The sequence below is a fragment of the Apostichopus japonicus genome, chromosome 2, assembly GCF_037975245.1.
Source record: "Apostichopus japonicus isolate 1M-3 chromosome 2, ASM3797524v1, whole genome shotgun sequence".
Classification (NCBI taxonomy): domain Eukaryota; kingdom Metazoa; phylum Echinodermata; class Holothuroidea; order Aspidochirotida; family Stichopodidae; genus Apostichopus; species Apostichopus japonicus.
The window spans coordinates 29,417,742-29,443,652 of NC_092562.1; the positions used below are offsets into that span (position 1 = coordinate 29,417,742).

General features: G+C 38.3%; 2 protein-coding genes across 4 annotated transcripts; one reads left to right on the forward strand and one right to left on the reverse strand.

Annotated features, from left to right (window-relative positions):
- The first annotated feature begins 75 nt into the window (after nt 1–75).
- Nucleotides 76–5,612, forward strand: LOC139955387 (transcription elongation factor 1 homolog). Its single transcript, XM_071955130.1, has 4 exons — nt 76–228; nt 2,211–2,369; nt 3,004–3,074; nt 4,287–5,612. The coding sequence occupies exons 2-4, from the start codon at nt 2,254–2,256 to the stop codon at nt 4,349–4,351; spliced, it is 252 nt and encodes an 83-aa protein (XP_071811231.1). The 5' UTR covers nt 76–228; nt 2,211–2,253; the 3' UTR covers nt 4,352–5,612.
- A 7,527-nt stretch (nt 5,613–13,139) lies between these two features.
- Nucleotides 13,140–23,380, reverse strand: LOC139955325 (uncharacterized). 3 transcript variants are annotated; one of them, XM_071955124.1, is made up of 2 exons: nt 23,071–23,380; nt 13,140–17,177 (listed from the first exon to the last, which is right to left on the reverse strand). In XM_071955124.1, the coding sequence occupies exon 2, from the start codon at nt 16,866–16,868 to the stop codon at nt 15,780–15,782; it is 1,089 nt and encodes a 362-aa protein (XP_071811225.1). In that variant the 5' UTR covers nt 16,869–17,177; nt 23,071–23,380; the 3' UTR covers nt 13,140–15,779. The 3 variants fall into 3 exon arrangements, with proteins under 3 accessions (XP_071811225.1, XP_071811226.1, XP_071811227.1); XM_071955125.1 differs by lacking the exon at nt 23,071–23,380 and adding an exon at nt 22,773–23,058; XM_071955126.1 differs by lacking the exon at nt 23,071–23,380 and adding an exon at nt 19,429–19,562.
- Nucleotides 23,381–25,911: the final 2,531 nt, after the last annotated feature.

Here is a 25,911-nt window from a genome sequence, read left to right on the forward strand (position 1 = left end):
CGCAAACCACAAGGGAAATTCCCGCGATATAGTTTTGAGAGGGCGCTCTTGTTGTAAACAAATATTACCCGCGTGTCGCACGTTGAGAATTGCTGTAGAACTCATTCATCGAAAACCCTGTTTCCATGACGCTGTGACCGGATTACATCAGAAAAGTTACTTCTCAAATCAAAGTATCAGTACTATAATAAACTTCCAGGAAGCCAAGAACTGTTGGAGTGTACAATAGTAAGCTCATAGCTTCAAACGTACTTGAAACCAGTTTGATCACCATACGTTACTATTGACTGTTAGTGATAGGCTAGCCTAACGTGAGGCATACCAACATATGTATCATGTACATGCATAAGCCTACAGGCACTGGAATAGTGTTGCGAGCTTAGTTAGGAATAGCATAGGCTAAGTCACTGTTATTACTTATTAAGTTGTAGAGGCTTTTAAAGTAACGAAGCATATTGAATTGATAGCAGTCCTATTCGCCTTTCTCTTATAAGTCCCACCGAAAATGGGAACTAGCACATAGGCCTAGGCTAGAGAGGTAATAAGGTTTTAGGTATGATTAAGAGAAACTTCAGTTTTCTGAAACTAGGAGAACATTGTCGTTAGGCATTGTAAGCAGTTGTGTAGGCCTCATCTGGAATATGATGTGCAGGCTTTGATGTGCAGGCTTGGATCATTAGTTCCTTAAAGGGTGTTACTTATTATAGCAAGTTTCAGCTGCTGAATCTCCACTGGAGCTTAGGAGGTTAACACTAACTTAAAACAAGTTACAATGGAAGCTGGTCACTTCGCCCAACAACCATTTTGCCCAACTGCCATTTCGACCAACCTTACCATTACGCCCAACCTTGTTGATCATTTCGCCCAACCAGCATGGTCATTTTGCCCAACCTTGCTGGTTATTTCGACCAACATTGATTAAATATTATACTTCAATATAACGGACAGGGATAATTCTATGGTTTGGTCAATGTGATTAGGAAACGTTCAGGAATTGTTAACGTTACGGAATAAGGAAACTTGAAGTCATGGTTACAGTCGTTAGGATGGATCAGTGTTTTAGGGGTAAGGTTTGATAGGTTTTTATGGAGACCGATTCCCCTTTGTTTGTATAACATTAGATTAACACTATTTAGAACTATATTAACACCTAACTGCTGTGAACAATACCCTTGATTAACGATCAGACTCCGATCGATATCGAATGAACATCACTCTATTTACCTACCACGAAGTAATATAACCCAAAATAAATCAAATTGAACTAGTGAAATAGAAAAATTAGAAATATTATTCTGACTGAATATGAGTAAACAAATGGTTGGTCGAAATGACCAACAAGGTTGGGCGAAATGACCATGCTGGTTGGGCGAAATGGTTGTTGACCAGAAAGCGTTACAATACTGTACATGGTGACTTGATTCAGATTTTCCACATTGTTTATGGTTTCTTAAATTAATATTTGAATGGAGCATTTTGCCAGAGAAAGTTGTACAAGTTTACAAATACAAGTACTAAAGTAGTGTGAATGGGTTTAAGAATGCTTTGGACAAGTACTTTAAGCAATGTAATCAGGTCTGTTTTTTGGTGTCTACAGGTTTTTTTCTCTCACATAGGGTCCTTGATGGGGACTTGATTTTCCCTCCGGATGCTTTTTTCTGCTAAAATAAACTAGCCTAGTTTTGTAACATAAGCTAGCCTATAATAGCTATCATAGCCTATCTTTCATTGTTGTAGCCTACAAGTGGTTAATGTCTAGGCTAGTCCTCTGCCTCCATAAGCTGCATGCAACAGAAGTATTGAAGACAGTACACATCAATTTTCTAGCACTGTTATCTAAGCAAAGGATCATTTCTTTGTACTAAGTGGGCCTACCATTAAGAATGCAAAGCTAGCCTATGGCCCATGCCCAAATGAGTTTTGGTGGTCCAAATAGCAAATTTACTTGTCAGAAAAAATGAAGCAAAATAACAATGACCGATATGTGCAATGTAGAGAGATGTGTAGGTTTGGTGAATAGAACAGCAGCTTTAGGGTTGTACCAATTCATTTGACTATTTTGTGGTATGAAGTAAGTATGAAGTATGTACTACATGAAAGTATGTACCACATGAAGTATGTACCACATGAAGGCAGTATATACTACATGAATAAAGTATACATGTACTAGTACAACAAGTGTGTAAGTTTGATCTTTCATCTTCTTAAAGACTTCTGTAGGCCACTGGTAGAGAGCAAACCAAGGAACAAGAAATGGGTCGACGTCGTTCCAGACGAAAGCCACCTCCAAAGAAGGCCATGCTGGGAACCTTGGAGACACAATTTACTTGTCCTTTCTGTAATCACGAAAAATCCTGCGACGTTAAAATGTAAGATTTATTACCCCTCAGAACTGGCCATGATCTAACATCTTGTCTATCTGCATGCTTGTAACATTCTTTGCCACTCATCCGGTCATCCCATTGAAAATGTCACCTAAATGTTTGATAAATGCCAACAAACTACTGTACACATAAAAGCTCATGAAATGGTCTTTGTTTTAACAAAACCTTTCACACAAACATTATGTATTGTGATACAAAATGATGACCTGTTCATTTTAAGTGCCTACTCTATGGGCCTATTGAGTAGTTGGAAATTTCCATGCTAGAACTATCCACATAAGGTCAGTATACTAATTTGCTATTAGTGTTCCTCATCTAGATCAACACATGACATTGAAACTTCAACTCCCCAATCTAGCTACTAGCCATTCTTCATAACTTGCAAAATGCAGCAACAGTGGTAATTGCGTGAAATCGCCAGAAACTCTGTTATGGTTTTACAAATGAAAGTGAAAATAAATCCTCAAACTAAGGTAAATGGTGGTATGTTTGGTCTCTCTGTTAAACTAAGGTAAACGGTAGTATTTTTTATCCCTCTGTTGGTACCCAAGCCCTCAAACCATCTGATCTTCGTTAAAATGGAATATAATCAACTCTCATATTTTTTTTTCTCCTACAGGGACCGAACTCGAAACATTGGAATCATAAACTGTAGAATTTGCTTGGAAGACTTTCAAACATCTATAACATGTATCCTTTGAAAAGATGAATTTTGATGCCAAGCATGCCAGTCAGACTTTGGTCACCAAGGGTTCCAATGCCATCATGAATATCAAATCAGAACTATGGTCTGATTAGATTGCTAGAATGTGAGCCTTTGCAGCGTGAGGAGGGGGCAAAGCCAAACTTTTGTCCCTATCTTAATAGTCAGTGAATTGAAGTATAAATAATGCTTGTATTGATATGACTTCTACCTGACATTATACACTCTTCCCTCTAAGGCATACCCCTCCCCTCCTTTGGAAAAATTTCCTTTGGTTAGGGGGCTTAGATGCAAAATTGTGTTATCATTTCCATTACTTTAACCACATTTGTTGTGTATATACTAAGACATGTAGCATTGTTAGATATAACCCTTATAATGATAGTTGTTGTTCAGCCCAGACAATAGTTGAGAAGAATAGTTCAGAGTTCTTTGATAAAGAATCCAATATCCCGTTCTGCGGAATTAATCATCTCAGACTGGAGAGTGGTTTACTCTAAGAGCGGACCTTAGCAATCAGGAGGTTCCGGGTTCAATAGCCAGCTAGGTCATAGTAAGGTGGGTTTTTCATCCAAGAGCAATCTAAGGTTTCCCATCTCAAATGACTTTCTAAATTGAAAAGATTGCAAATTTGAGTTAAAATGTTGAATTGGAAGCCACCCAGACGTGTCAGTTGTGATCCATTAGCCCTTGCGGGCTTCTCCCACATTTGTGGTAAGCGTCGAAAAATAACTGCTGATTATTATTATTTATGATTATTATGATTATTATTATAGTATTGCAAGTCCCTCAACACTTTCATTTTCAGTTCATTTTCTTCTCATCCTCCAGGGAGGTACAAGAGCCAAATTGAACAAAAACCACACAAAACATCATTTAAAAGTCCAAGGCAATTAGCCTACATAAGAGGAGCAAAAACTAAGGAAAAGACAAACAAAGTTTAGCAAAAAACAACTCTACAAAAGAATGAAATTGATATTACCAAGGTCAATAACGCTTTGACTATTTAGTCAAAGAATAAACTAAACCACTGCAAAAGATTCCTTCTTTTAGTTTGCAAGATAGAATTGCAGTGCATACATGACAGTAAGAAAAGGATTAATGTACTTCTAAAAGACCTCATCACATACTCTTTCAAATTTCGCACAAACTCTCTCACTAATTACTACTACATAATTTTCCTTGATGGATCCGTTCAGACCTGTCAGAACCCGTGGACGTTTACAGTGACTGGGTGGATGCTTGCGAGGCTGCGAACGCATAGCAGCGGCTTATTTCTAGGTTTATTTATGATTTATATGACAGATTTGATGAGAGCTGGAACCCCTCGAAACGTTAAACAAGATGGATGACAGCTCTGACAGTGGAGGCAGAACAACAGAAAAAAATGTTGGAATTAAAAACAATAGGAAGAAGATTCATCCAAGACTACGAGGGCACTGCGAGAGATGTGATTGGACTCCTAGCATTATCTGCTGACACTTCAACGAGTTATGGGCATTGATTCTCGAGTAAATATGACTTTTATGTAACTTTTACATGAACCTTGCTTTACCTTCAGCCTTGCTTTAGGTTCAGGTCACAATGGATATTGTCTGCCTGGAGCTTATCTTATCATTCACATGGAATTCATTTTTTTGTCTTTGTTTTTATATATTGTAAGATGATAAAAAGATTTAACCCAGATTATTCATTCCAGTTTTACACACAGTACTGAATCAGCTGATGTTTAACCCCATAGATCTAATATCTGAAGAATGTCAGGGTATTAAAATAGGAATGCTGCCACCATAACCATTGGTTGCATCAGCATGTCATATTGAAAACACAAACATACACTGTACAGGGCCTCTCATGAAATGGAAATTCTTGCCAATTGTATGGGTTCAATTAATCACACTTTCTTGTTTTCTCTTTAGGGGGAGGGGTTCCCCACCCCCCCCCGGATGCATGCTGATGTACATGTAGGTGTTACACAACTAAAACAATGACAATCTCGTTAGCTGGTAAACTTTTCTCACAAATTTTAGTGAGCTGATGTTGTCTATGGGTGTGATACAGTCTAGCTTGTTAAGTTGCACAATGGTTTGATAAAGCATTAAGGTTAAGTTTTGATCCCATATATGTCACTGTGTAATTCAAACAATACCAATCCTGTCATGGTCAAATGTCATATAGGTTTAAGAGCCTCACCAAACTATACTAACCATGCTAGTTTAATGCACTGTCAATGAAAGAGGAAGTTGGTTTATGTTTACAGGTGTATTGAAAGTAAATATTATGAGAAATACAGTATTCATTACTAAGAAAGTTTTGGCTGTGGTATTTTTAGGAACTTTTTACATTTGTTAGGGTTTTCCAGCTTAGTTTAACAAAGTTCCATTTGTATGCGTGAAGAAGGAACCATATTAAAGCAATTGAGAAAAGAAATGTCCGTTAACCATCTTCCAGTCTTGAGATATTATCATTCTGAAATTTAGTAATTTAATTGGAAATTTCCCTGTTTTGTTTGCATTTTAGATTTTCTTTGACATTAAAATATCATTCAAAAGATGAAGGATTGCAAAGGGCATATTAATGTCAAGAAAATGTTGCAGATATAGAAAATGAACCTGTATGTAAACACGAAATGTTTTGAACAGACAACTTTTATTGATGACAAGCAAAATTCAAAGTCTTGTCTCAAGTTTTTAAGCGATGCCATCAATATAGTAATTTGTTTTTGCTCATGTCATTTGTTTTGATTTCTCTGGTAACATAGTATTATCATTATTTTCTTCTAGTGAGGCAGGCTATTATTTCCATATCTCTCCCAGTATGTCAGTGACATATTTTCTTCTGGTCACCTGTTCCAGTAAATGTTTCTGGAGCAGGGCTGGCACAGTTTCTGAATTCAGAAGTTTTGAGGCCTTCTGTCCTTATGTAAAGATTTTTCAAACAGTAAGTGAAAGATAAAAGTCAAGAAACTAGATATTGCGATACGGTTTCATACAGTTATTTTCTTTTATAATTGATTTCTCCTGAAATCAAACAGCTTGTTGTATTTAGTATAAACAAGGTTTTGATAGAGTAGTAAATGTTTTTCAGTGAGTTCAAACAGCTTCCTTTATGCAAAGGAAATTATTTATTTTCATGCAGTAATTATTTTAATAGAATAAATTTAGGGTGGTCCAATCTTCTTATTTGAGGAAAATATATCTGAAGGTAAGAGGTGAATCAAAATTAAAGCTTTCTCTAAATTGTTTAACAGCCTCGGTAGGTACTTAGTTAATCTAAGGAATTAACAGTTTCGCTCTGAAGTTACTCTGTGCAACACCCATTTCTGGTGTTGCTAACAATGCAGGAGTACTTTATAAATCTCAACAAATATTTGTTATCTATCTTCGTTTACACAGTCGTCAGGCAGTAGGTAACACTCTCTGAAGGTACTAGGTGAAGCTATGCATTCTCTATGATTGTTAGCATTCTCAGAAGGTACTATGGGAAAGCTAAGCATTCTCTAGGATTGTTAGCACTATCAGAAGGAAAGCTAAGCATTCTCTAGGATTGTTAGCACTCTCCAAAGGTACTAGGTGAAGCTAAGCATTCTCTAGGATTGTAAGGACTCTCAGAAGGAAAGCTAAGCATTCTCTGCTATCTTGGATTGTTAGCACTCTCAGAAGGAAAGCTAAGCATTCTCTAGGATTGTTAGCACTCTCAGAAGGAAAGCTAAGCATTCTCTAGGATTGTTAGCACTCTCCAAAGGTACTAGGTGAAGCTAAGCATTCTCTAGGATTGTAAGGACTCTCAGAAGGAAAGCTAAGCATTCTCTGCTATCTTGGATTGTTAGCACTCTCAGAAGGAAAGCTAAGCATTCTCTAGGATTGTTAGCACTCTCAGAAGGAAAGCTAAGCATTCTCTAGGATTGTTAGCACTCTCCAAAGGTACTAGGTGAAGCTAAGCATTCTCTAGGATTGTTAGCACTCTCAGAAGGAAAGCTTGGCCTTCTCTATCATTGTTAGCACTCTCAGAAGGAAAGCTTAGCATTCTCTAGGATTGTTAGCACTCTCCAAAGGTACTAGGTGAAGCTAAGCATTCTCTAGGATTGTAAGGACTCTCAGAAGGAAAGCTAAGCATTCTCTAGGTTTTTTAGCACTCTCAGAAGGAAAGCTAAGCATTCTCTAGGATTGTTAGCACTCTCAGAAGGAAAGCTTAGCATTCTCTAGGATTGTTAGCACTCTCCAAAGGTACTAGGTGAAGCTAAGCATTCTCTAGGATTGTAAGGACTCTCAGAAGGAAAGCTAAGCATTCTCTAGGTTTTTTAGCACTCTCAGAAGGAAAGCTAAGCATTCTCTAGGATTGTTAGCACTCTCAGAAGGAAAGCTTAGCATTCTCTAGGATTGTTAGCACTCTCCAAAGGTACTAGGTGAAGCTAAGCATTCTCTAGGATTGTAAGGACTCTCAGAAGGAAAGCTAAGCATTCTCTAGGTTTTTTAGCACTCTCAGAAGGAAAGCTAAGCATTCTCTAGGTTTTTTAGCACTCTCAGAAGGAAAGCTAAGCATTCTCTAGGATTGTTAGCACTCTCAGAAGGAAAGCTTAGCATTCTCTAGGATTGTTAGCACTCTCCAAAGGTACTAGGTGAAGCTAAGCATTCTCTAGGATTGTAAGGACTCTCAGAAGGAAAGCTAAGCATTCTCTAGGTTTTTTAGCACTCTCAGAAGGAAAGCTAAGCATTCTCTAGGTTTTTTAGCACTCTCAGAAGGAAAGCTAAGCATTCTCTAGGATTGTTAGCACTCTCAGAAGGAAAGCTTAGCATTCTCTAGGATTGTTAGCACTCTCCAAAGGTACTAGGTGAAGCTAAGCATTCTCTAGGATTGTAAGGACTCTCAGAAGGAAAGCTAAGCATTCTCTAGGTTTTTTAGCACTCTCAGAAGGAAAGCTAAGCATTCTCTAGGTTTTTTAGCACTCTCAGAAGGAAAGCTAAGCATTCTCTAGGATTGTTAGCACTCTCAGAAGGAAAGCTTAGCATTCTCTAGGATTGTTAGCACTCTCCAAAGGTACTAGGTGAAGCTAAGCATTCTCTAGGATTGTAAGGACTCTCAGAAGGAAAGCTAAGCATTCTCTAGGTTTTTTAGCACTCTCAGAAGGAAAGCTAAGCATTCTCTAGGTTTTTTAGCACTCTCAGAAGGAAAGCTAAGCATTCTCTAGGATTGTTAGCACTCTCAGAAGGAAAGCTTAGCATTCTCTAGGATTGTTAGCACTCTCCAAAGGTACTAGGTGAAGCTAAGCATTCTCTAGGATTGTAAGGACTCTCAGAAGGAAAGCTAAGCATTCTCTAGGTTTTTTAGCACTCTCAGAAGGAAAGCTAAGCATTCTCTAGGTTTTTTAGCACTCTCAGAAGGAAAGCTAAGCATTCTCTAGGATTGTTAGCACTCTCAGAAGGAAAGCTTAGCATTCTCTAGGATTGTTAGCACTCTCCAAAGGTACTAGGTGAAGCTAAGCATTCTCTAGGATTGTAAGGACTCTCAGAAGGAAAGCTAAGCATTCTCTAGGTTTTTTAGCACTCTCAGAAGGAAAGCTAAGCATTCTCTAGGTTTTTTAGCACTCTCAGAAGGAAAGCTAAGCATTCTCTAGGATTGTTAGCACTCTCAGAAGGAAAGCTTAGCATTCTCTAGGATTGTTAGCACTCTCCAAAGGTACTAGGTGAAGCTAAGCATTCTCTAGGATTGTAAGGACTCTCAGAAGGAAAGCTAAGCATTCTCTGCTATCTTGGATTGTTAGCACTCTCAGAAGGAAAGCTAAGCATTCTCTAGGATTGTTAGCACTCTCCAAAGGTACTAGGTGAAGCTAAGCATTCTCTAGGATTGTAAGGACTCTCAGAAGGAAAGCTAAGCATTCTCTGCTATCTTGGATTGTTAGCACTCTCAGAAGGAAAGCTAAGCATTCTCTAGGATTGTTGGCACTCTCAGAAGGAAAGCTTAGCATTCTCTAGGATTGTTGGCACTCTCAGAAGGTACTATGGGAAAGCTAAGCATTCTCTATCATTTTTGTGCACTCTCAGAAGGAAAGCTAAGCATTCTCTATTCTTGTTAGCACTATCAGAAGGAAAGCTTAGCATTCTCTGCTATCTTAGATTGTTAGCACTCGCAGAAGGAAAGCTAAGCATTCACTGCTCTCTTGGATTGTTAGCACTCTCAGAAGGAAAGCTTAGCCTTCTCTATCCTTGTTAGCACTCTCAGAAGGAAAGCTAAGCATTCTCTAGGATTGTAAGGACTCTCAGAAGGTACTATGGGAAAGCTTGTAACATGATATCTCAAGATAGTTAACATCCGCAGTACTCATATATGTGGCATGTGGCTTCCCCATAATTAGTACAAGATCCCCTTTATTTTGTGTGGAAGTCACAGAGAAAATATGGAATATACTAGAATGAGTCAACTAAAGCCTATTCTACATATGCTGGCCAAGGCGAGTAACCACTGTGAGGGTCTTTACTTGGGTTTTTTTTTTCTCAAGTTCCCTTTTTCTCCATTTTTCACTCTATTGTTTTCTCATTTGTTTATGAATGCGATGTATAGATTTGCTTTTATTTTAATAATATCCATAATTTAAAAATGAAATTTGGATGCAATTGTTATTAAATTGTTAACAATACTTAATCTCATTTTATTTTTTTATATTTTTTTTCGTTCCCTGTTGCTTTAATCCTGTGTATATATTGTGAAGTAAAAGATCAGTTCGTGTTCACAAATAATAAGAAAATGTTTCTTTTAATGCCTACTTTTGGACAAAATCAAATCGATCAACAATTTTTTTTCTATCAATCTGTATTTGTTTCCATGGTCGAGTTATGGTGAGGAAAATGGTGCAGTGGTTAGATCAGTTAGAAGGTTACTGGATTGATTAACATGTCTATATCACATACAGGTAAGTCTAGACTGCTTGCTGATGATCCTCTGTATCGATTGATAATCCTGTGTATCGATTGATAATCCTCTGTATCGATTGGTAATCCAGAGTATCGGTTGATAATCTATAAGTGCATCTTTAGAATATCTAGCTGCATCATTTTATAATTCACTGTAAACATTTGATAATGGAGGTCTTTTTGTTTGGGAATCAGGTTTATGTTTCCAAAATTGTTTCACTCCTGCCAGTGGGGTATTTGTGGTGCCAGGGTTGGGAGGGATGGGTGGGGGGTAGAGTTGATGACGCCTTATGTATGTTTTCTCTTTAATTATGTAGTTCCCTGTTATGTTCTTAAGAAATAAAGGCTTGTAAATTACAGAAAAACGTTTGTGGAATTAAAGCACAAGGACGTCGTTAGCAGTAATCTTCTTTCATTGTCTGTTTAATAGTTACGAGATATTTAACTTACCCCGTCTATCTTATATTCATATCTCTACCTTCACCTCCAATCCTCCACCCTTCTATTAATTAAACTTAACTAGGAGTCCTCTCTCCTCTTTATCAAGTAAGTGGCAAATTTCTAACAAAATGAGGCCAATTTTGATAACATCGGATATCACATATTATAAGTAACTCTTTAAGTCATAGAAAGAAAAGTATTAGCCTGACGGGTTAATTCTGTCATGGTCACACAAAATAGGTTTCTCAGCATCAGTTACATTATGCGAGGGCTGCTGCATTATTGCGGAGTTGATTTGCACGATTAGTGGGGAACTTCCCATCAGTGGCGGCGGAACCGGGGGGGCTTGGGGGGGCTCAGCCCCCCCAATGAAAAAGTTGAGGGGGCAAATGCATGATAAGCCCCCCCAATATTTACCAAGGCTCCGAAACGTGCATCTGCCCATTTTTCAATGCATACTTGTCGATCTGTCCGATGCACACGTATACTATATAGGTGTAATAATTTTAGTAATTGCTGGGGGACCCTGGACCCTCGGCCCGTCCCCTGGCTATAGACCACATTGTCACCCCAACCGCGTCTTCACGCCCCGTGAAAAGTGGAAGCAGTTAGTGTGAGTACCGGTAAGCGTAACACAACTTCGTCTTAGGCCAATGACTTGCCTCATTTCAGCCAGTTCTCAAACATCCCCTTACTTAGTGGCGGAGCGTCCATATATACAGTCAGGGGGCGGATCCCCCCCCCCCTCCTGACGGACTCAAATGGACTGCTGGCGCCCTTTTCAGCTTTTCACTACTTTTAACTTATTCGCGATTATTGACTATATTATTGCGCTCTCATATACCTATTGACATTTGTCATATTCTGTTGGTGTAATTTTCCGACAAAATGGCGACGACATGCACCTATTTATTCTCCGTTTATCTGCAAATTAGCAAGGCCCGGAAAGGGTCATTTCCTGCAATCTAGGGAGTAACTTTACTCAAAAATTTTCTGTACGCTCCGCGCCAACCTGTGGTGGCGCTCCGCTTAGATAGTGTCGAAAGCGCCCCTACAGACCATCCTTGCCCCCCCCCTGACCAATACCCCTAGCTCCGCCACTGCCCTTACTACACTCAAAAACGTCTTTGCGAGTACACTACGAGTAATAGCTACTCTCTTAAAACACCATACAAATTAAAATGTTTTTACAGACTTTTACGTGCAATCTGAGAAATTGCAGGCTTGAGACCCATATTTTAGGGCTAGGTATTCGCAGCATAAAACACTCGGGAAGTGTCGTTTCCGGCCATCTGGGGGTTTGAAAAAACCCAAAATTTTCTTGTACGCTCCGCGCCAACCGATGGTGGCGCTCCGCTTAGATAGCCTCCACACATTAGCCCCCCCAATAATTTTTCCGTTCCGCCGCGCCTGCTTCCCATTGCTTGCATTATGTATATACATTAATATGCACTTTTTGGGTCACTCCCAGGTGAATAATCTCGAAGGTTTTAACTGTAGGAAAATGCTCTTCTTTGAAATTTTAAACCTTTAAATTTTCGGATGCCAGTATTTCGGGCTGCTACTGATGATTAAAGTTGTTTGGTGTTCTATATAACTTGCAAGTACCTGACCCTTGCCCTATGAGGGTTTCTTTTTGTTTGACCAAACAATGGAATTGAATGGATATAGACTATTGACAAATTATGGCTTCGTAAATCAACGTTTCTACGAAACCACGTCTTATGTAAACAAACTTGGGTTACGTTATGAGAATAAAGTACTTATTCTATATATGTTATGAGTATACACAGTGGACTTCGTCACCCACTGCACAGTATGTTGTTTCAATATGCTTGAGATATGTTTTGATTTTACGTACCGTGAAATAGATTCCTTTAGTGTAGGTTACCATGGTAAGCCTTGAAACTCAGGCTGTTTACTAGGTAAATACCAGCATATTTTGCCATTTGCCTGTAGAGACAAAGGCACTTGCACCACTTCTGCCGGTAGACATTAAGAACGTAAGCATATGGTTAGTCTGTTAAAAACCATCAGTCCCAAACAAACTGCATGCTTTCCTAACCTATAGATACAATTACAAGCCCGTAGCATATTACTTATTACTATTTTCAGCAAATATTATTGGACAGCTTTTCTAAGCCTGTAAAAGTAAATGATGTGTGTTCTAGACATTAACAGACTGGAGAACACTTGATTTTTAGCCAGTAGATTTTTTTTAAGGATTTCATCTTTTCTAAATAATATACAACCTGTCTGTTAACTTCCTACAGAAAATAAATCACACTGTGATAATATTAATTGTTGTATATGTTATCGTTGTCATTATTTATCTTAGCAGTGATTTAACAACGTCAACATGTAAGGAAACCGAACACTCCATGCAATGTATACAGGTATCGAGGGTATGCGGATTGGGTAGTGTGAGAGAGGGGGATGGGGATTGAGGGGTGGGGAGAGGGGGTGATATTTGAAAGACGATTATAAACCTGATGTTTTTACTGTTGTATATTTTAATAGTACAAACGTCGTGATACATAGCATACTTTTGAACACATACAAAATGGTTGTCTTTATAAGATGCGAATGTATTGGTATGCAATAAAACTAATAACCAGCATAATACGAACGAATTGTGGGACGGTGAAAACTATTATAGGCCACCTTACCGCCCACCCCCCCCCCTCCCCTCCCACTCCCCTCCTATCTCTCCTCCACTTCCCATAATTCTCATTGACAACGACTATCATTACATGCAACAGACTGTACAAATGAAATACACATTAGTTCATTCAATATTAGTTCAGACAACGATGGTCATTAACTCATTATTTAAAGCTGAATTGACTATTTCCTCAGCATGACTTATAACTTCAATTTGGATTTAAACTTGTGTTATCTGACTGTTAAGGACCAGTCACAGGTGAAACTTCACCAAATAAATCGATTGATATGACCAAGTAGACCAAAGAACTTAGTACAGCTATAGGGTCTACTGTTTGATGATTTTATGTCATAAAGTAATTATTAGTAATTATTAAAATTAGCAGTAATTATTAAATATTATATAGTGCTTGATGATGATGTTAGGGTTGAAAGACAGGCTTAACCAGGCTTGTCTATAAAATATGTAGGAAAAGAACTGTCCGTAATAAACAATTAACTAATGATAAGAATAATAAGAAATATGATATCATAATTGACACATTAAAGGCCTATTTTAAGGCAAATGTTAAAAACCACTTAATGAAATGAATACAGCAAAGTTAGAAACACTGTACTAAGTCACTGTATAGAATTTAGACGTAAAAGATGACACGTGATGAAATAAAACACATATCACAAACAGATGAAAGACGGTGGCTAGTAGACTCGAGCGTGTCGTCACATTCTACGTCATCAAATATTTCAGCAATACTCAGATGTCTACGTTACAAAGGCAAGAGATTTTCGAAGCTGTCTTCGATCGGAGTTGTTTATTTATTCTTTCGGCTATACTGTACACTAGTTATCATATGTCCGTGCGTTGTCAGGGAGGATATGTACAAGTACAATAAGTACTATAAAACAATTAAAAGTATTACACACCATATAGACACCATATGAACTAAACAATGAATGGGCAGTGCCTCGGTCACGTGACCTTATGCCCCTACATTTTAATCTCTGTGTGGGCGGATTTTAGAATTATGACCAAAGTGAGACGTTTTTTTCAGTTTGGCCAACCGAGGAAAATTTTCACAAATACTTTCAAGTTATTGTCTAATATCGGAATTTGTCTAATTTACAACCGGAATTAGCCTACTTTCTCATATCATGAAGTTCAAACAGAAATGGCTAAACGGTAGACTACACAGAATTGATATACACCCCTCCAAGGACGGATAAAGAAAATGGTCGGTTTGGAATGTTATATTAAAACAACCTCGTGTATACTGTATAGTCTCACCGGTAACTTTACTGTATGTACATATATGTATATATAAGCATATACGACCAGTAAGACTGGAACTGGCTGCATATACAAGACAGACAAAATACGAGGTATATGAGATCATTTGAAGATATGTAATGATTGGTACCATCCAAAGCTACATTCAGCTGTGAATTCCTTATCGAGTGCACGATACAGAGCAAATGGTTAGCTAGATACAATAATGTAACAAACCTGGTTTAACAGGCAAAACAGCTGAAGGATGAATAATGGAAAAAAAATCAAAATTTTGATATGTGACTGATCAGTCCAAATAATTTTAAGTGCATATTGCATTTTAATACTTTTTCTTGTCCAATGAGAAACTGCCTCTTATGTCAGCGGAAGAGGTGGACAAACAAGGTTAACATACAGCCACTAATTAGCTCGAAAGAAGAACTTACGAAAATGAGTTTGACAGATAAACCGAATCTTTCAAGAAACAAATGACACGTCCATGAGTTAAATCAATGCTCATTTCTGTCCAAATAAGAAATGCATGGTGTTGGCCTTAATCTTTGTGTTACTGTTCCTTCTAATGAAGCTAAAACCAGTATGTTTGACATAGTTATATAGCTGATAATGCAACACACCAAATGGAAACATTATCCATAAGTTATATAACTAGGATTGGAACATGGAACTTTATCATCAAATTTCCATTACAGAGGCAATCAATATATTAACGGTAAATATCTTGATAACTACAGAAGTCATTCTGTGACGATATAAACATATAAGCCAGACACAGACTGTTTCATTTAAACTGTAAATTATCATATATTCAATTCTGTCTAAAGGAAGTTTTCGACATCCCAAGTTAGTCACTTTTATAAATCCACATTTTCCTTTCTTTCTGTTTTGATGTTCGACACTATAGTACTATATGGAAGTATTGTTTCTATGGATGGCTATTGCTACATCCTAGTAGCTTTTACGTACGTGTCTCTAAGAAAGGACCAGGTAAGAAAAGGCTAACAGTTAATCTTCTCTGAAGTGTAAACCAAGTCTGCTTAAAATGTCAAGTCATTATATGTATCCTGGGAGCTGAATGGCTATTCTCCGACATAAATGACTGGTTGGCTCAGGCGCGGATCCATCCGGGGTATGAACAAGCCTATGTCAGAACATGTAGGGTAAAAAACCGTGACCCATAGGAGATGTTTGACTTGATTCTTGGTTACGCCCATGGTCTAAAGTGACGTCACCTCCGGAGGTCAGTAAACTTGGGTTATCTTGACGAACAGCCTCATAAATCCTCGAAGCTGTAGGCTACCGTTTTATGTCTCAGGTTTTTACTGTAACATGAAATAGCACGTTAGCGATCTAAAACGGCGCTCAATAACTGAGATAACGTTGATTCAATCAGGTCATTGATTAACCTCTAAGTAACGTCTTCTGTGTCTGTCACGAAGTCGTTTTTGGATAATATTTCCTAAGATGTGTCCACCGATTTTTCCAATGACCCCAAATATCGTCCCGATACATACCTTACACCACATGACGCAGAATGTACGACGTAAGTTACACGAGACACTGAGGGAGGCCAACGCGACCCCAAAGAGATACTCAGTGCAGTACGGTATGACCCTCCAGTGATTTGTTCGTAATGTGTGATATTCTCTCTCTTCGGCGGAATTTTCCCGATTAACATAAAGTTCATGTATAACGTAAAATAGACAGACTAGCCCTTCCAGGACTACCAGAAATATTTCACTTAGAAACCAGTATCGTCTGATTGAACACGTTGTTTCCTGCCGTCTGCTACAATTCTCACATTCAACGACTGTCTCGATAACGATAGATAAAAGAATATTAAAGATTAATATCGCCACATTTGTCAGGAAGTCCAAAGAGAACATTGTAGGATAGACCACTACAACGTCACCATAAACGTCCCTAAGGTACTGAACAATTTGAAATTTGGGAATGTAACCAGTTTTACAAAAAACAGCAAATTGTTGGCTTGAAGCAAACGTACCAGTTCTTTTTGAGTGTGAACGCGCACGCAGAATGATCTGCTCAACAGTGTCATTTCCGCTGACTTCACAAGCGGAATAGTCGACCAAATAGAGGGCGATATTTGTTAAATCCAATGTCGTTTTGGTGATTTCCTTCTTTCCATTGGGATTAATGTAGAACACTCGGACCTCATTTGTGCCGACAAGTTTACCCACAATTCCATGGTGTATTGTTGATCCTTGGTCCCAAGTTATATGATCCCCCTTTTGTAGCTCATTCCTATCTTTTACGGGCAGCAGGGTCTTTGGCATTGATATTGGACAAGGCGATCTTTTTTCAAACTTGGCGCAACCATCACCGTAGACGGAAATAATCCATTCCGAGCAACATCTCGTACAGAACGCTTGTTTAATAATCCCAGGTCCACTGTCGTATTGTAACATCATCCCTCCGCACTTGAACGGGCCCTGCTTACCTGTACACGTTTCAGTATCCATGTTTTACTCACGTCAGTCACTTCCGTTGTACAATCATGTGACCAAACACGAAAATGTTAGCCATGAAATCCGACCCCGAACAGCTCCGCGCCTTGCAGTCGAAAGGCGAAAGTCTGCCGATGGAAGTTAGTAGCACATGCAACTTCCTTTTATACTATGTGATCTGTGGCCTTCCCTTGGTTGAACGTTGTAACCGATGCCTGTAAGTGGCGTATATAATTATTCGCCGAAAGTCTCGAAAGATTGCGTTACATTGAAACTATCCACACTGCGAGAAGATCAGACCAAAGCATCTATCCATGAAAAACTCTGTCGAATGAAGAAGAAAATAACTGCAAAAATGAAATGGGTATAATATATAAAAATAGTTTATAGAAAGCAATTGTTATGATTGTGGTATATATTTTCTTTTGCATGGTATCCTCCATTATATATCTTGCTGTCTAACATAATTATATGCAATTAAGGAACAAGGACCATTTATCACTTAAGTTGGTCATTAACACTACCGAAAACGTGATTGGCATACAACGGCTTAATTAGTGTAATAGCATGAATTCGGTGGACGGCTACACGGTCCTGGATGATCGTTAGCGTACATGACACATCACAATAAAAACGAAAAGTAACATCAGCGTGAACTTCCCAGATATTTGTACATAGCTGTGTATATGTCATAGTATATATAGAATAAGTACTGCGAGCGAAGATACCAATAGTGGTGTGTGTATCGTTATGACGCCACAGTATAGATCTTTACATAAACACGCACTGCTATTTACGACTCAAAACTTCAATAAATCGATACTTTGATAATTAAATATGTTTTGACATGAAAGGCGAGGTTAGTATGACAGTAATTGGCAGACCCGTATCGTCACCAAATCACTCGTAACGTTTCCTCTTTTTCTTTTATTCCCCCCCCCCCCTCATCGATTTATTTATTTATTTATTTCTTCAGGCCAATATCTGAGAAAGGAATTGTCCATAGTTTGGGTTTATTGGCAATTACCGCGTCTCATACTTAACGCCCTTTCTGTACGTAATGTATAAGCGTATTGATCGCCTGCAGGCCTCGCTTCTTTATAAACTGGTTGTCAGTGTACGCTTAATGCGCACCCAACAGTGCGGAAAGCTGCAGGTGTACTCCTATTAATATTCCTAGTTAGAAACAGACATTTATACATTATAAGTACTAACTATCATCAGGGAGTTGTTACGGAACAACTCCCTGCTACCATACACGTCAACTACAGTCCGTGAATGTCGTAAGTTGTACGTAGACGATGTATTCAATCATGACATATCATTAGTTACACCAAGGACTCAAGCACAAAAATGTGTTTTTTTTTTAGTTATATCTTAATCTTTTGTGGCACTGAGGTAGCCTTTCAACGACTGAAGAATAATTGAAATGCCCAAATAACACTTCTTGTCAGCTGAGCCTGAGATGTATTCAAGCGAATAATTCAAACGTATAAGCTGTGAAAGAAAAACATACAGTCTATGCTTCTAAGATCATCGCTATTAAGTTTTTTTTTTTTATCGTGAGCACATCATCCACTTTCAGTTATTATACGGTAGTTAGGGACAGTATATCCTCCTACTGTAGGTGTAAGCACTAAAGCGACATTGCTTTTAGAGGAATTACAGGCTGAAACTTAATTGTAAAAAAATATTCCATTAGTCGTTATTAACGTAACCATTTTATATTGTTTTTTCGTAATAATATTAGAGTTACAAACTTACAAAATAGAGCTAGAATTTATTGGTCGCAGATATATAATACTATATACATCCTCATATTTTCTATGTATTTTGCCTCATGTATTTCTACGGCTGAAAAAAACAGCAGACTCAGAAGAGGAGACTAAAACAGAGCTCTATAAGCCATGACCGTGTTTCAATGGAAGATGCAGGCAGACACAATTTCTAATGGAATTGTAGATCTGTGTTGCTGTTGTTGTTGTTTGTTTTTTTCTGCTTTTTTAATATTTTATTTTTAGTACTTGCAAGTAGTAAATGTCCAAATGCATTGTTAACGTTTTTTGTTCCTCTTTTATTTTTTTCCATGAGTTTTGTGTTCTACTCTCATGTGGAGACTCGAGAGTATGTTATGCAGTTTCCTAACCCACTCTTTCAAAAAGTGAACGAAAGTTAATTATAAGATAATGGTCAACGTACAACGACCCGATGGATGTGCCGTCACCATATCACTCCCCTTCTCCTTTAAGCCGTCCAACCCCCCACCCCATGACCCGCATCACAACACCTCAGCTATACCTGCTTTATCAGTCTCCATGGTTCATTAACTTACGCAAAAATTTATCGGTAGAACTATATGCAACGTGTGGAACTGTGAGGTGAGACTATATGTCCATTACATAATAACATAAACTAGGACTTAATTCCAGTCATAAGTTCAAACATGATAACCTTGTAAATCCGTTTAAACTGTGTCAGATTTACTTAAACTCGTTTATTCCGTCAACAATATATGGTCTCGCAAAAAAAAAGGACCATTACAACACCACACAGTTACACAAGAATGACATCATACCTCGATCAGCACCATCATTACGTCACAACACCAACAACGTTCAGCACCACAGCTACACCGTAAAACCGAGCAACACTGTTGCACCATGCAGGGAGCTTCCTGTGTGTATGGGTGTATAACGTACTACCGAAAGCAAACGAGTCCATGCATGATTGTTATAGTCAGAGTGGTAATGCTCATGAGGTCCACATTCCTAACAGATTATCGACATTATCCACAAATGTTATCATTCGAAGAATTGCTTTTCTAAACCTTACTCTTCTATAGAGTAACTAAAGTCAGATCCCCGAACTTAGTCCCAGCCATTGTTATAACATAGGTAATTGAATATCTAAGTGTGGATAACTAGTTTAGGTTGGCAGTGACATGCTTGTTCAAATTTGAGCATAGATGATGTTTATCTGACTTTCCAACATATTTGGGTGGTAGTAATTAGGATGACCTTTAACCCTACTTCCAGGCAGCAGCAGCGTACCCATGTGGTACTGATTTTAATCTGCCGAAAATGGACCATGAATGGAAAAGCGCTTTAGACGTCTTACCAAACGGATTTGTTTTCCTTTATGTCACTGGAGCTTTTAACGCACATTATTAGTAGTATACAGTATATCTATCTATTGTGGAAGATTAGGCAACTAAGGTTTATTCTAGACAGCAGTGTGCCTTTAGAGAGCAGCGTGGGAAACTCCTGTGATGCAAGAGGTTCTGACACAGCTAAATACGAAGACCATTAGGTGCAACGATTGGACACTCCGCGTGTCACTTATCAACAGGTTGATTGGGGTTGTGGGAGGGGGTGAGCTAGAACATATAACCTTTATCTGGCGAAAGCGTCCGCAGGAATGTACTTAGACCTCATCATTATGACAATTGCATCATTGCAACATATATACGTAAGTGTAACGCAATGGGGAAATTGTAAAGGGTAAAGCATATATGCTATACGCTAACATACAAACAAGTCACATCAAACTTAATTTAGCAGGTCTTTTATGACTCCGGGTATTTCGGGGGTAAAAATGCGATATTTGTAGGAACAAAAAGTGAAAGTAAAAAAAAACACCTTTGAACATTGGCCTACTTCCAAAGTTGCAAAACACAACACTCTCTTTGCAACACAGGAACCGGCCTTTATCATATAACAAAATTTTCAAATGTGAGGGGGGTATACCTCCTCCCGCTACACCCCTTTCTCAGCCCAAAGTAACCTCCACTGGAGGGTTGCTAAGATTATCAAGGTGACAACTGTGGGGGTGGGGGGTCTCCATACCCAAACATTGAATATCATGGTTTTCATGCACGTTTTCTGTCATCCAAAAGAAATTCAGTCATTGACGTCATCAGTCTCAAATGAACTTGTACTTTATAGGAATTTACAGTATCAATAAGCTTCGGTATCCAAGTCACTTGACAGGCTCTGCATGTGGCTTGAAACTTGATACAATAATCTGCAATTTAAATTCTAACGAGACAGGTTTGTCAAACGTAAATGACAAAGTATGATATTTAATACCAGCAGTACTGTACGTGCAGGTTACGTGCGCTTAGCATAGGCCAAGCGAAGGGAGAGATTGTATCAGGGGTCTCTGCAGCTATAGCATCAGATCCCTGGTTGAATGTATAGGCAGGCCTACCATGTGTGTGATTGTACGCTATGAATTACGTTTGATAACTTATCCTGATATATACAGGACTTAATCGCATACTATCCTGTGTAGGGCAACCCTATGCATTGCATATCATAGGTAATTAGATAAAAGTTCAATATAATTGCTTACATATAGTATACGTATTACGTACATATACATACATGCCACAACGGTGAAAGTAAACAAATGCATTCACAAAGAAGTTCATTCATCATTTCACGCGTGACCTTTAATTTCGGTGTGTGTTCACCATTCTTTTCTTTTTTCTTTTTTGAGCGTACTATAAACATCCGGAATGGTACAATAATACTAATGACAATGCCTTTGTTGAAAACATGACGAACGAAACGATGACACATATAGGTTAAACAAGAATTTATTTCCCTACTATTTTTCTCTGTCAAAACGTCTATAAAGAAGCTATAGGCATTCCCTACTGGTAAAGACGACCGTATAGTATCAGTAACCAGCTTGTAAGTAGGTTGAAACATGCTCAAAAATTAGCTATTTGTTATTGGGCAGTGTCCGCCTGCACCACGACATGAGGCTAATATAGGCCTAGTTTACTTTGTAAGGATAATACCCAATCCCAATGCACGTCTTGAGCAGTGCATGTGGCACCGTGACGAACGGCTTCGGAATTGGACGCGGTATTACTTTAATGCGTACATTGCTATGGCAACTATGTACTTGGAAATTGATTTTCCCTAACTTTTTTTTTCCTTGAGTCTCTTGGCGACCATTAAAATAACGCCGCACGAATATGAAAGTATTTTTATAGCCCCCTGGGATCTCCAGACAAAATTTACCCATCTCAACTGAAAACTCGTTCGGAAGTCACCGCAACCATGACCTATTGTTTGTTCGCTGTATATATATTTCTTCAAGGAGTAGCTCTGAAGTGATAATCTTCCCGTAGGCCAAAGGCCTACTGAGGATATAGTGAGGAAAAAACGTAGGCTATATTACGACAGTTATTGGACCCAGCGGGATAGTAACTAGCCTAAAGGTAAACACGGACTCCATGACTTCCAGCTATTGGTAGGGTCAATTAATATTTCGATTGGCTTCAATTTCGTGTTGGAGTGAATGGTTCGGTTAGGCCTGGCTAACGACGCCGACTAGGCCTATGGCCCCCCTCAAAGCATCTTGCTAACATGTTTTTGTGATAATTTATTGCGTTAATTACTGTGTTTTATACTATTTCCTAAACAATGTAAAACACAAGCGTCTATTTTCACGGTCTGTAAAATCGAAAGACAATAAACACACTGTTCAATAACCGCGTAGCCCAACCTCCCCAATCCACCTCCCCCACTACACTAAGCACATATCAAAGTAAATATAATAAACTTACATTTACAAGAACGTAAGTACAAAGTGTGTTCAACATAATAATGGGTCTTGCCTCGATCGATCAAACCCATCCAAACGATGCCTCCTTTAACGTATTCTGTGATGCAAATTTCTCCGCAACTTAATTGCACTGATGAACTTGGTTACTTTTGTTTGTGTTTATTGTTTGTTGCTTGTTTCATTTTGTTTCGCTGTTTTTTTCTTTGCTTTCTTGTGTGTACTTGTTGGTACGAAGGCTATAGCAAAGAAACTGCATTTTCTACGCCTTTCAAACTAGAAAGACAGAATATTGTATCCATCGTGCGCTATCATTGTGCCTATATAAATTTTTTAACTAACCTTTACTCTGTCATTCAACCTTCAGACCGATCCCGCAGGCGAAAGTCACTGATCCATGTTATAGTATTCGATAAACTTTATTCTAGCTCCGCAATCTCCACAAACCACAGACTCTTTATATTCATTCAACATGGCGATCCTGTACTGTAACTAACGTTCCGTAAAATAAGAAACCCCTAGCCGTGTATAACCTGCACAAGCATTGTCAATGCCAGATACCATGAAGCAACGGCTTGTTATTGTTAAGTGGTGTACATTATGCGGCAAGAATCACAATTACGAAAAAATGAAATCTTACCTGTGTTGTAGTTTGCGGTCGTTGATAAAGTGACTAATTTTGCTTATATGGTCTCGCTGTGTGGTGTTCGAACTTAACATATACAGACACATCCTGCCTACGATATCACGAAAATCGTATAGAACGCCAGTATTGTAATATTATTTAAAGCGTGAGTTGAGTTGGTGATAAAGTCTCTTGTGTAATAAAAGGCCGCTGCGTAAAAAACAGTAACTGTATCATTATGTGCAACTGCTACTTCCACGGTTAGCTGTGGTTGAGTGAGAATACTATTCTATAAACGTGTCTCATTATGTACGGACGAGAGCGGTGCCATTGTGCGTGTTGAGTCCTATATTTTAACTGTTTTTTGAAGCGTAGTATCGACGGGGGAACTAAAGGGGTGTTGATAATAGAATCCAGTCAATTTGCGAGCGGTGTTAGTCATAGCGTTGGCTTACTCACTACAAGAAAGCTCACAGAATTTTACCTCAGAATTTTGCAATGGTTAAAATTGTGCATGTCTAACTTAAGAACAGCCTATACGTGATGCATCTAGTAGTTTCTTCGGAGACTTTTAGTTGAGATTATGAAAATATTAATTAAAATTTCAAAGATAATGTAAATAAAAAATAAGGCAAGTTTTCGTCCCCTTATGATGTAAGCATATTTCTCAACTTACCATTGATAAAATATATAGTTTTTAATTATCATTATTGTTATGATGACTGGTTGACCTAATATCTTTTTCAGTCCCACACCCCCCCCCCCCCCCTCTCTCTCTCCACCTCTCGCTCACTTGTCTTTGAATAGTAACTAATACTTTTCTTCAATATTCAATTCACTATACTTAAGCCAGTTGTAAGACAACACACATGGAGCCTAACTGCATACTTAAAGCATTATGAAATGCACTAGTTTCATTTTCATATCAAAGTTTCTAGTGCTCAACCGGGTCACATTCAATGAGAAGCCTTAAAAACTTATTGGACAAACATCTAAATACTCTCCCTTTCACTCCAGTCTATAGGTAGACTACACCAGAATACAACTTATTTAAACTTGTTATTATCGGCACAAACAGGATTGAAGACATCCCTCATGTGTATATGAAATTAACAGATCTCTGTGTAGTCTAGTAACTTACCTTACGTATATACATTTGTAAAATCAGAAATACAGATGTTCCGAGCACCTATTTCGCGGGCCATATGTTGCTTTGCGGATTTGGACAAACAAGAGGCGGATACGGTCCTAGCGCTACTCGTGGCTTAGTTCAACCTTGACCGTCTAAGACTTCAACCTTAAAAATATCACTTTGATCTATTTTAAAGGGTGTGAAGACTCGCGCAAAAAGAAACGTCTCATGTCGGTAATCTGACCTAGTTTCGAATGAGGTGTAACAGAAGTGTTAGACACCACATAAAATACACACACAGCTTGCTACCATCGGTAATTAGACACTAGTGTACAGTCAGTACATACAGCTGCGGTCAATACCCACAGCACATTGTACAAACAATACAGAGATGGACATCTCAATTCCAGCTAAAGATAACAAGGTATCACGTTTCGTTACTGTACTGTCTGCATTTTGTAGCGACACGAACAAAACGTCACTTGGAAGCAACGGAAAGTTAACTTTTTCAGATGGCCGCACGCGGTTTGGTGAGAGTCTTCAATGCCTTTAGTACTCCCATGGAGCTATAAACAGCTCCATGGTACTCCTGAATGGTTGGAAGTAACTTGAAGGATCAGAGACTCTAGGAAAGTGCTTTAAAAAGTAGCGAACAAATATTTGGGGCCAATACTGAATACTTTAAACACCCTATGGCTGTCATATTTGGTTCCGAAAAAGAAAACTATAGAGTCATCACTCTAACCGACAAATTGTGAGGGAGCCGCCGCGTATTCATACTATACGGCAACATACAGAAACGCTGTACTCAAAGCCGAAGACTTCGTTATCTTGTCAGCAAAGGCTGAACCATCATTTCTTATAGAAAGGTTGTTATTACTAAAATCGTAGGGTCTGCACTGTTTGTCAATGTCAGCTCGGAAAACTCATTCAACACGTAGAATTAAATTATCAAAGGAATATTAAATTTGTACTTCCGAGTACTATTAAATTAGTTAATGTTGATAATATTATGTAGTTAATATCATGTATTTTGATGTTAACATATATGTTGTGTTTTAAGACAGAAATTGTTAACCCCTTTGCACAATAACCCACGTACCTGATGCCCATTAGGTTAGTACCATTATGTTAATAAGGGTAACGTAAGTTGGCTTTAAGTAAAAACATAAATGAAAATATATCTATAACGAAAATAACTGCTTGCACGGCAGATAACGTATAAGAAACACACGTATGCATGTTTTATGTATTCATAAATAAAGTTCTCATTCGACTACTCAAAAATGTATATGACATGCCAACCATGTGCATTAGGAGTAGAACCAGTGTTTCCCATGTGCTTTTCTCCTTCCAAATTGTTTCTGCTATTTTTCTTGTCTGTTCAAAGTATCTCTTTCAAGATCTGGCTTTAGGAATCACAAATGATTTCGAGTTGGTTAGAATCATGTTTGATCTCTAGAGTAAGGGAAATATGTCACCAAAACAGAACTAGTATTGTTCGATACAGGTGACAAACGCCTACAGTGGAATTACGACCCTTCCTTACCGGTTTCGAACCTCTGGACATACAATCTGCGTCCATAGCCTAGTGGTTAGGGTGTCCGCATATAAAGCGAGAGGCCCGGGTTCGAATCCCGGTGGAGGCTGGAAGTTTTTCACTGTTCTGGAATTTCCTTCTCATTACGTTTATATATATATATATCTAATATATATATATATAT

Excerpts from the sequence above, each read along its gene's own strand:
- LOC139955387 (XM_071955130.1), top strand. The coding sequence starts at position 2,254 with ATGGGTCGACGTCGTTCCAGACGAAAGCCACCTCCAAAGAAGGCCATG. Across the intron at positions 2,370-3,003 it reads AAATCCTGCGACGTTAAAAT|GGACCGAACTCGAAACATTG; the intron begins GTAAGATTTATT and ends TTTCTCCTACAG. Across the intron at positions 3,075-4,286 it reads CTTTCAAACATCTATAACAT|ACCTGTCAGAACCCGTGGAC; the intron begins GTATCCTTTGAA and ends GGATCCGTTCAG.
- LOC139955325 (XM_071955124.1), bottom strand. The coding sequence starts at position 16,868 with ATGGATACTGAAACGTGTACAGGTAAGCAGGGCCCGTTCAAGTGCGGA.